Source organism: Etheostoma cragini, chromosome 2 (assembly GCF_013103735.1).
Source record: "Etheostoma cragini isolate CJK2018 chromosome 2, CSU_Ecrag_1.0, whole genome shotgun sequence".
In the NCBI taxonomy this organism is placed as follows: Eukaryota; Metazoa; Chordata; class Actinopteri; order Perciformes; family Percidae; genus Etheostoma; species Etheostoma cragini.
In genome coordinates this window covers 26,505,082-26,516,413 of record NC_048408.1, presented here as the reverse complement: position 1 = coordinate 26,516,413, position 11,332 = coordinate 26,505,082, and the positions used below count along the sequence as shown (strand labels likewise).

The following is an 11,332-nucleotide window of genomic DNA, read 5'->3' as shown; positions in this document are numbered from 1 at the left end:
AGGTACAGCTAGCAAGTACGGTCTCCCCAAGAACACAAGTCCGTTCTTTGCTTACTTGGTATTGAGAAACGCCCAAAGGCTCAGAGTCTCGGTTGATTAGGACCTGCTTGTGTAAGGACCTTTAGGGTGGGGTTAGGCATTTAGTTGTGAGGAGTAAAGTTGGGGTAATGGTTGTGGAATGCATTGTGTCTGCCCTCGGTAAATATAGTTGTTCAAAAGTCAACCTATATAGTCGCTGTTATACCATATGCGTTAAAGCTATATTATAAGGAAAACAGTCAATGCTATGACACTGCTGGTCTTGAATCTTTGTCTAAACCCATCCACATGCACTAATGCATCTGCTACTGCACAACTTCAGTTCATAATACAGGTAAAAGGGAACATCGGACTTGTTCCTGGTGAGTACCAGGCGTACCTGCATATCAGCATTTTTTGCACGGGTAGATCTTTATCTAAACTAGGATCTAATTTCGGCTCTTATGGCTCTCTGCAAAAGAACAAAGGCTCAGAGTCTCGGTCGATTAGGACCTGCCTGATTTTCAATTATCTACTTTTATCGGATTTTTCTTTCATTTTTGCAACCAATCTTTTTGCCACTCTAGCATAATATCTGCCTCTTAACTCTCCTTTATCTATCCTTGCTTCTTTGTTCTTTGTATCTCTCCCCAATTTTGTCACATTAGATAGACTAGCCCTCCTGCTTGTGCATCGTCAAAATCACGCTAACCGAAAGCAGCCTGTCTCATTGACCTGGTTTGTTTACCACAGCCAACAACAATTACTCATCCTGCTGTTTGGGGCTAAGCTTGAGCTAATACTAAGTGGAGTGGAATGAAGTTTTGTAGTGTAAACGCTAGCGCTTGCACCAGCTCTACTGTGATAAATGCCTGCGCTCTCCTCTTATCCATCAGACTCAGACCAGCCATTGATCATTGTTTGGACGGAGTTTAACAGCCACTTCCCTGCACTGAAAAAACAAAACAGACAGCCGGACACAAAAACATACAGAGGAGCACTCATTTTGCTCAGAAAGAAAGAGTGAGAGCTAAAATAAATGTTGAGTAGGCTGGCTGCTTCGTGAGTAGAGTACACCAATGTTTTACCTCTGTGTGGGAGAGAGAGAGAGTTTTTGCTCTTAGTTTGGCAATAAAACACTCTGGAGAGTGCAGCAAGTCACTGTGTGTGTGTGTGTGTGTGTGTGTGTGTGTGTGTGTGTGTGTGAGGGAGAAAGACCTGCACCCTTTTTTAGTGTGGTGCAAGGTTAGGAAAAGTTAAATGCTTTTGCAATGGGATAAAGCTCACACACACACACACACACACACACACACACACACACACACACACACACACACACACACACACACACACACACACACACACACACACACACACACACACACACACACACACACACACACACACACACACACACACACACACACACACACACACACACTTCACCTGCAGACATGCACATCCATTGTAGGCTGTATACAGTGCAGACAGCCACTTACCCATCTGAGCAAAAGCACATCAAGCACACAAACCATCACACTGCAAGAAAATCAGCTTATCAAGGCACCTAAGCTGATTTACAACAAAAAAAGTATTTTCCTGAAACAAGTACAAAACATGTGCAAGTAATTTTCATTTTATTTTTCGATTTATCTGATGATCATTTTCTTGATTAATTAATCGATTAACCGTTTGGTTTATAAAACATCACTCAGCAGTGAAAAATGTCTATCTCAGTTTCCAAGGTCCAAAGTAATGGCTGCCATCCATCAGTCTGACTGTACTATTACTCCTACACAAACAGCAACGCACACACAGTTACTGTACGGCTCCATTGGTTCATTTTAAAAATAGCCTGTGCTTTAGAGTGCTTTAATTGAGTGTGTGCATGTGTGTGCTCTTGTACTTCTATCTTTGTCAGAACCCATTTAAACTTTACACCTCGAGTGAGAGGACATTTTTCGCCGCTGTTCCTCACTTCTTCAAAGGGCTGTTTGAAGGTGTAGACTGTTTAGGATCAGGTTTGGAGTCACAATCATGCTAAGGTCAGGGTAAAGGTCCTTGCACACTATTGTGTAGAATCTCTGGATGTTAAAAAATAAAAACAACCTCTCGTTGTGTCAATCATTTTTACACACTGCCTCCAAAAATTCCGTCAGTCATGTAAAAAAAAAAAAATTGGAACGGGTTGGATTTTCTGTGTTTTTTTCGCATCCGTAGCAAAGATTTTGATGTGTTTTGACAAAGAGAAAGTATGAGCCTATCCAGAAATGCAGCACAGAAAGACACTTGCAGAGTGCAACGTGTCATTTCATAACTCAGACAGTATGCTGTCAAGATGGTAGGCTAATAATGAGGGGTATGACCGAGGGGAACATGAGAACACAGACAGAAAAAGAAGAGCAACAGCGGATGGAGCCAGAGAGCGAGGGCAACTCCTTCAGGTAGCTGTGGTGCCAAATGCAAGAAGTCGCAGGCAGAGAGGACAGGCGGAGAGGTAATGTTACTGCCAGCGGAGAGAGAAGGGAGGGAGAAGGAGAGAGAATGAAGCAACAGCAGTGGCACATTTTCTATTGTTTTTCAACCACAACAAAATCTAAACAGATTAATTAATACGCATCAGACTCGGTGTGTAAGGACCTTCAAGGTTGGGGTTAGGCATTTAGTTCTGAGGAGAACAGTTGGGGTTAACGGTTGGGTAATGTATTGTGTCTACCCTCGGTAAAGGTCCTCACAAGTATAGTAGTTTAAACGTGTGTGTATAGGTGTTCAAAAGTAAATTTATATGGTCACTGTTATACCATATGCGGTTAAAACTATATAATTAGGAAAAAAATAAATGCTATGACACTGCTGGTCTCTAAACCCATCCACATGGACTAATGCACCTTCTACTGCACAACTTCTGAGTAAATTTGGGTTTAACGGTTGGGGAATGCATTGTGTCTGCCCTTGGTAAGGGTCCTCACAAATTTAGTAGTAGAAACGTGTGTGTATAGGTGTTCAGAGGTCAGTCTGGGACTTAGCTGAGCGTACGAAATATAAAAGTCATTTTTTTGCCTCCTTGGAGGATTTAATTGGCAGGTCATTAATACCTTAACCTGTGCTCCACTTCCATTTCAGCACCGGAGCCACATCAGCTACACAACCTCACAAACACACACCTTCTAAACACAATCCTCTTTAACGGCGTTGCAGTAGAGGGTGTGAACAGAATAAAAATGAGTGGATGAGAGCGAGAGACGGGTGAGAGACGGTCACAACCTTCGAAAGCGACAGAGGAAAAGGAAACACAGATCAACTTGAGGGTTGTTTGGGGGGAGAAGGTGGGGAATGGAGGAGGAGATAAAGTGAGGAGGGAGAGGAAGGCTAATAAGAAAGGATAGATGGATACAGAAATTAAAAAAGGAAGTGAAGCGGGGCGGGAACTATTGATGAGGTCAACGGAGTCACAGGCAAGAGGGAAGAAGAAAAACCTCACAAATTAAGTCATCCTTTTTGATTTGTGTGTGTGTGTGTGTGTGTGTGTGTGTGTGTGTGTGTGTGTGTGTGTGTGTGTGTGTGTGTGTTTGTGTGTGTGTGTGTTCGCCCCTATTATGAGATGCTGTCACGCCCAGAGTCACATGTTATTTCTCTGGGTGAAGCAGTGCATTCTGCGTGGTTGTTTGACTAAAAAGTTGTTACTCTGTGGGTGGTCATGGAGATTGTAACCACAGCAACAAAAGCTACAAAAGTGTTACTACACATACCTCAGCCCTGGGGGCGGAGAAGAGTTCCATCTTTGGTTTGACTGTCTTCCTAAAAGGCAAAGAGGGACAGAGATGAGACGACAGATATAAGTGAGCATGTCACCCAGAAACGCTGCAGGGGTGTGATCAATAACAGGATGCATCACGTCTTGATGGGAGATCAAAATCTGATCATTCAAAGCCTTTTTACGTCTAATTATAGTTGTTGTTGAACCTAATCAGTGTATTCTTAGCTACACTAGCAGCAAGGCTGCACAGATAGTTAGAGATAGAGATATTTTGTACAGACATTCATGGTCCACAGAGGATGGCGCCTACTGACTTTGATGATCCCCTGACTTTTCCTCTAGCAACACCATGTTACCATTTCTGCTTCAAAGTCAAATGTCTCAACCACTGTTGCATGGACAAGCATGTAGTTTAGTGCAGACATTCATGTTCCCCCCTTGAATATTCATGCATCCATCCATTCATCCATCCATCCATCCATCTTCGTCCACTTATCCGGTGTCAGGTCGCGGTGGGGGCGCAACTCCAGCAGGAGACCCAAAACTTCCCTTTCCATAGCCACATTAACCAGCTCCGACTGGGGGATCCCGAGGCGGTCCCAGGCCAGGTTGGAGTTATGATCGGACCTGGGAAGCAGAGGCTGTCTCTGGGGACGTGGACTGTCACCTCTCTGTGGGGGAAGGAGCCGCAACTTTTTTCGGGAGGTGGAGCTCTACCAGTTGGATCTGGTGGGGCTTACGTACGCACAGTCTTGGTTCTGGAACCGTACTCTTGGACTGGAATACATTGAAATCATTTTTGCTGATCCTCTGAATTTTCATCTAAGGCTATCATCACTTTAAAATTCCAATAGTTCAATCAATAGTTTGGTTTATGCATTTAGTGCTACTTGGTAAATGTAAGTATGCAAAACTAAGATGGTGAACACGGTTAAGATTTTAACTGCTAAACATTAGCATGTTAGCATGGTGATGTTAGCATTTAGCTCAAAGCACAACTGTTCCTAGGTCCAGCCTTACAGAGCTGCTAGCCTGGCTGGAGAGTGTCTCCTTTAAACACCAAAGAAGCAAATATTTCATAAAAAGTTCAGTAGTGTCTGAGATACTACATTTAAGTGTAAGAATACTGAACTCTAATCAATGTTATTTTTCTCATGAAAGAACACAAAATGTTAGAAATTAGATAAATGTCACAACAAATTTTTAAAACCATTTTTGAATATCGAAATTGAAAATGAACCTAACTATACCGTAGCGAGAAAATACACCCAGTAGTTCAACGGTGCATTGCAACTCTTAAAAAAGTATAGTTCACTGTAAAGTTTTGGAAGCATGCAACAAAACTAGTCTGGTTTATCAGACAATTAATATGTGGCAACATTTGGAAGAGGAAACGTCACAGTTCCTTTGTAATGTCTAAACACACAGACCTGCCCCTATAGATAAAGGCAGGCCAGAGGCAAGAGTACAGGAAGTTATGAGAGTTCAATTTGCATAATTTCCTGTTGAGATATTCCACCTTTACCACATCACCTGCTGGTGTAATCTAACCAGGCGTATGTGCCAATCAGGAGCCTGAATAGCCGTTACGAGTGAGGAAGTACACCGTAAATGTGTAATATGTTCCTCTGGAGTTTTTCAAATTTATGCATTCTTGTCTCTCTCGCTTTCTCCCCACTTAACTGTATCCGTTTATGGTGTGAGGGAGAGGTGCAGGGATACGATGGGAGGAATTAAGGCTGCATTATTTGCTAAATAATCATAACTGAAAAAAACTTTGTTTTTTAATTGGACATATGATAATAATATTGTTCTGTTATTATAATAATATAATGTTCTGTACTTTGATGCGGGTCTTACCAAGACAATGGAACACACTGTTGTACTAGATGCTGTGGCACTTAGATCCACTTATACAGGACAAACTGCTACTTATAAAAGGTGCTTTATACAAAATTCTGAAAAGTTAATAATATAGCAGAAAACAACTATTTGCTACATAAAGATATAGCGGAGTAATGGCACCCTGAGTGTAGAATGAAGTCACCCTCCCTGTGTGTGTTGTAATCTGAGTTTTTCTGTATTTTGCTTTGGTAGCAGGGCCGGCAGCACACTCATTTTAGGGCATTTGGCCCTCCCTGTTTCTTGCCCCCCTCCCTCTCTGTGCGTGTTCATGGCTCACTGGCTAAGTAATCGCCACCACTGCGCAGTGCACATTACCTGGGCCGTGCATGCGCACGGACGCGGTGCTGGTCATAGGTCGATCACCGCTGATAATGTGTTCAGGACAAAGTAAATGCTTTTAAAAGCACTAAGCAGACATGTAACCTTGTCTTCCTGCCGTAAATTCTAAACAACTAGTGGGTCCAAGCAAAGTTTCAAAGACACATTTCACAGCACTTGAATCATCCTAACGCTAACATTAATCTCTGTTTATGTAAAATGGGTCACTTTGATACTTTAACATCAGATGCTGCACACACACAAACACACACACACACACACACACACATCCAACTTGACTATTGCACTAAAAAGGTATATCAGAAGCATTTTTGCATCCATTCAGTTTCTTTTGGGGTACTCTGTTAATCTATATACAATACTATTGGCCCTCATCTAGATGTTAAGCTATGCACTTAAATTTGCATGGATGCAGTCTGCCAAAGTTTTGTCTTTTGTCTCTTAGCTTTAAAACAAAACAAAACAAAAAAAATCACAAAAGTCAAGTTTTAGAAGAGGAGGCCGACGTGAAATCCAATTATGTTAACAGATGGTTTATGTATTTGGTTATGTGGTGTTTTATTGGTTTACTTGTTGAGTTGAATGTATGTGGCTGTGTGTCTGTCATTTTTCTTTGTCTGGTTTCTACACATCTTACCTTGGGGAAAAACAACACTAAAATGTTAACACACTCAAATTGTCAGTTGAATTATTAATATCCAACAGTTTAAGCATGTCAAGGTGTATGCTCTTGGAGAGAAGTCTCCCATCCTGTTGCTCCTTTTTGTAAGTTGTTGACTTACTGACTTACTTATAAGCCACATTAAAACGAGACGTGAACCCCGTCTGCTCCAATTACTTTCATTTTAAACATAATTTACTTCATTCATTTGTATTCATTATTTCAAGGATGAAAGGAAGAAAGGAAGAAAAACTGCTCTTAAAAAGCCAAATGGTACTGGATTGATACTAATTATGGTAACTTTAAAAAGATTAAAAGGACAAAATTTTCCATCCTGGTGATCAAAGTGCCTCTGATATTTCAGAGACATTTTACAGGGCTTCTGTTGCATTTCCCGGGAGCCTACAGTATTTCTTATTCACAGAAAACAATTATGCAAATCCATTGAGGGCACAAACCAGCCCCTTAAGTACAAACAAAGAACCCCCTTAATCCTGAATTGCAAGTGCTTCAGTTTTAAACCTGATTCACCAAGGCTGGCACCTTTGCACCCATAAACACTTTGTATAATTGGAGTGATCTGAAGCTCTCATAAAGAAAAACAACATTAACAAGGGTCTCAGATGCACTACAGGAGTTTGGGCAGGTTGGGCAGGTTGGGCAGGTTGGTGCTGAGAAGTGTTGAAGTTGAGTGGCATCTTATTTGTCACTGTGCACGGTTTAGAAATTACTTGTCTGAATGCTTAATGGCATTTGAATAAATATACACACAATACAATTCATGTAGTATTTCCCTGCAAATGGAACAGGAGTGAAGTGGCAATAACGACTTCTTTATATTTAGTCACATCTGGTCGGTCCTCAAGGGATTTGGGCTAGCTGTTTAGCATTACTACCAGTCACTTGGTTTGTACTTGTTAGCATTGTGAGCAGCGGGGCTTACACTTTGCGGGTAGGTGGGCGGAGACGCCTGAGGGCTCGTGGTTGTTGCTGGCTGTCCTGGTCCGTCTGGTAGAAAAACATCCTGATAGCCTCGTCGAGCAACAACCATGTTGGCAGACCCAGCAACCTCTGGTAGAGAGAAGAGAGAGAGAGAGAGACAGAATGAAGCAAGGGGACATGTAAAGGGTTTGGATAACAAAAAAGGTTAGGGAAGGATGGAGTAAAAAAGGACTTGAAACAAAGATAATGAGGCAGTGTTTGAGGTGGAAATGGGAAATGACAGTTGGAGATGGATGAGAGATGGAAAAGGAGGGAAAATGGTGTGGATGGTTGGAGAAGTCGGGGGAGACAAGAGGGGTCTCAGGGGAGTGGGCGTAAGAGGGAAGAGGAGAAAGGAGAAGTAAGGTGGTGGGAGATTCAAGAAAGGGTAGAAGGAGTGGATGAAGAGAGAGGAGATGAAGCGGAAAGATTACAAGTGCAAGGCGAGCAAAGGCGAGAGAGTGTGGCAAAATGATAACCGTAGGTTGCGCAAAAAAAAAAGAAGAGTAAAGCAGAAAAGAGAAGTGATTGAGTGGGAGAAAGAGAACCTGATTGTGTTTTTTAGCGATGGAGCAACACTAAAACATGTCAAAAGTCCCAGAACTACAGTCAGTCAGACGTGATGTGGGCACAGGGCAGAGCAAAGAGAGGAGAGCAGCAACGCCTACATGTTGAGCTCGATCTGCAAACTACTGCTGAAATATCCAAGTCAGTGCTTATCCACCTACAGCATCGCTCAGCCCACTAAGTTGTAGGCTTCTGGCCGCACGCTGCAGAAGACTCCAAGCATGCCGACAGCGCTTTCCTTTCCAAAAAACTAAAGACTGCACTGTGCATGAAATTGAATGTGATTACCTTCATGTACGTGTTGAGTTCAGGGATTCTGCTCTCTGCAATCTCCCTCTTGTTGCCCATGAAGACTTTTCCTAAAGAGAAATAGGGTCACAATAGAAAAAAAAACGTGGACGAATAAAATCACCAGGGGTCAGATGTATAATCAAGGCCTACATCATTTCCCACACATACTGTTAACTGGAATTCATGGAAGAAGATGAACCTGCAGAATTTGCAACCCTCACACGTACTGTACTTCAAACAGATGTTTTACCACAGCCAGCTCCATTTGCAAGTGGATATTAAAAAAATATAGAAGGTGGTAGACTGAATCTAATGTGCAATATTATTCTTTTAGGCTCTAATTCCATTTAACTGATGTACATATGTTTGGCATTCTACACACCAAGAAATTTAAAGATACCGAGTTTTTGTCATGCACATGCACACACAGGTAACATGTTATACACCCCTACGCCATTCCACTGAATGATTTTTGGTGGCAGTAATGGATATGGAAGCTTAGCAATGCACCAATAAAAGGCAGTGAAGAAGAACTCTACTGACAGGCAAACACGGATGTAAACAACGCAACGCATGATTGAAAATACTCAAAATAATCTGCTTTACAAATTCTGTGTGAGAAAGGAAGTGAATCCGGCACATTTGTTAGCTTTTAAAGGAAACACACAATTTTTATGAATGTTTTCTTTATTCTGCTTTTGCTGTTTTGTTATATATTTCCATTTTTCCTTCATTGTGAAGCACATGCATCGGAAGCCAAGCCTAACAAAAATATGGCAGCTATACAGTCTATAGGCAGCACACCTTTACTCAGCACGCCTTTCCTCAGCAATAGGAGGTGAAAACGCAATAGGAGGTGTAAACGCAATAGGAGGTGTGAAACAACTTCACAAGCATCTAAATTAGGCGTAAGATGAATAATCAATACACTAAAATATTTCTATTTACTGGCTGTTATACCCGAGTCCTGAAGACCTTTGATAGTTGTTACAATAAAGATATATTTATTATAAACTTAAGATTGATGACGATTAATTTCTTGTTTGAAATTTCACAATGATGACTGGGATGTAGTTTTGCTTTCAATGAACGTTTACACATAAGCCTACATGTTGGATGGTTTAATGAATACTGACACTGTAATTGGTATATTAGCATATGATGACCATGTTAGCGCATTTTAGAGGTTTTCACCAGCGTAATTCAATGAATGTGTACCTTTTGTTATTTCTTTAATTGAGATCCTGTTAGGGGAAAACAGTGTATTAAGGGCGCGTCTGAGACCATCTGAGGGTGACCGTGGGACGGGATCATGTCTTGTGATCCTGCAGTTGAACTTGACTGAGATGCATGAAACAGAACCACGCATATGGCTTTATAAATCGGACTTAGATAGTATGTATGAATATTTGTGCGCACAGAGTTTTACGGAGATCTGTGCATCTGGCCCTTAGAGTCAATTCTTTTAATGTTACATTTCTTCAAAAACACACTAGACAGATTCTGCTCTAGAAAACATATTGTGTCCTTCTTGAGATCATGGACGTATTATCCGTCACCGCTCATATCACACCAAGTCCAGCCAAAATGATAAAGCACAGCGCAGACTCCAAATACTCCGAATCCGGCCGCTCAACCATTCCTACAAAGCCATCTAGCACTGCAGTTAAATCAAATTTAGCACAGTCTTAATGACCCTCAGCCACAATATTCAGCCCTCTCTCGTCTCTCATTTTCCCTCTTCGCATTCACTCAGGAGCACGATAACTCACTCCATCACTGGTAGACACAAATTCACTTATTTACACACATACGTACGATTCATTCACCCATCTGGTCACCTTTCACCATCTGCCCGATTCCTCACTGGAAACAATCCTCTTCTGACCTCAAATCTATTGTTGAATCGTATTATTTCTATCATAAGATCTATGCTGCATTCAAACAAGATAAAAGGAGAGGAGATTTTGTTTCTTCACGATAAAAGGCGGATACATTTCAATTAATAAGCTTGAAATTGATTTCAATCATTTGTTTACCAGAAATTGTTAACAATAAAATGAAATGAATTAAAATGGAAAAAGCTGGAATTCTATTAAAGAAAAGCAAAAAGAGAGAGCTATGTTTTCAGCAATTCTTTCTAATTAATCACAACAGTTTCAATTTGACCAAACGGACCTATGTGCTTTCTTCATTATTCTATTTGCTCCTACCCATCACCCATCCTCCCTTCTGTCTCCCTCCTCTCTGTCTTTCTTATTCCCTTTCCATCCTGATGAGATCTGGCACTGCAATTAAACCCATCAGATCTAATCATATCCAGCAGACTCCTCAGTGGCAGATGCTAAATCAGAGTTTGTAGAAAAGTAGAACTTTCCCAATATATGTGACATTGAGAGACACCGTCTTAAAGTCTATAAAGAATTTATATTACACATTTCTCAGTAAGGCTTTGGTGCTTGGGTATGTGTTAATTAGTGTTGCCACAGTTCAATGTACTCAATATATTTAAAGGGGATTACTTTAAATAAACTACGAAAAAAGGTATATAACAGACATGCAACTGTTGCAGTGATACTTAAAAGCATTTTCCCTACCAGGAAACATAGCTGCCTTATCATTGACTGATGAGCAAAAATATTCAGAAATGGTGAAGCACTTTTTCCAGCCCTAAGTCGTGTGTGCATGTTTTCCCTTTAGTCTTTATTCAGCCACCAAACAACCCTTTGCAATGTGTTTTGGGGCAGGATGTTATTAGCAGACATGTACGGCAAATAGATGGATATGTTGTGATACGCACGCGCACGCACGCA

General features: G+C 41.2%; 2 protein-coding genes across 2 annotated transcripts in view; one reads left to right on the top strand and one right to left on the bottom strand.

Annotated features, from left to right (window-relative positions):
• LOC117952622 (parvalbumin-7-like) overlaps positions 1–11,332 on the top strand; it is a 34,272-nt gene that overhangs the window by 4,121 nt on the left and 18,819 nt on the right. The window lies entirely within an intron of this gene.
• Positions 1–11,332, bottom strand: part of ncf4 (neutrophil cytosolic factor 4) — a 33,323-nt gene that overhangs the window by 15,127 nt on the left and 6,864 nt on the right. Inside the window, exons 4-6 of the mRNA XM_034884826.1 lie at positions 8,517–8,587; positions 7,624–7,751; positions 3,768–3,816 (exon numbers count right to left, since the gene is read on the bottom strand). Of these exons, the coding sequence (XP_034740717.1) occupies positions 3,768–3,816; positions 7,624–7,751; positions 8,517–8,587 (248 nt within the window). The remainder of the gene's footprint in view (positions 1–3,767; positions 3,817–7,623; positions 7,752–8,516; positions 8,588–11,332) is intronic.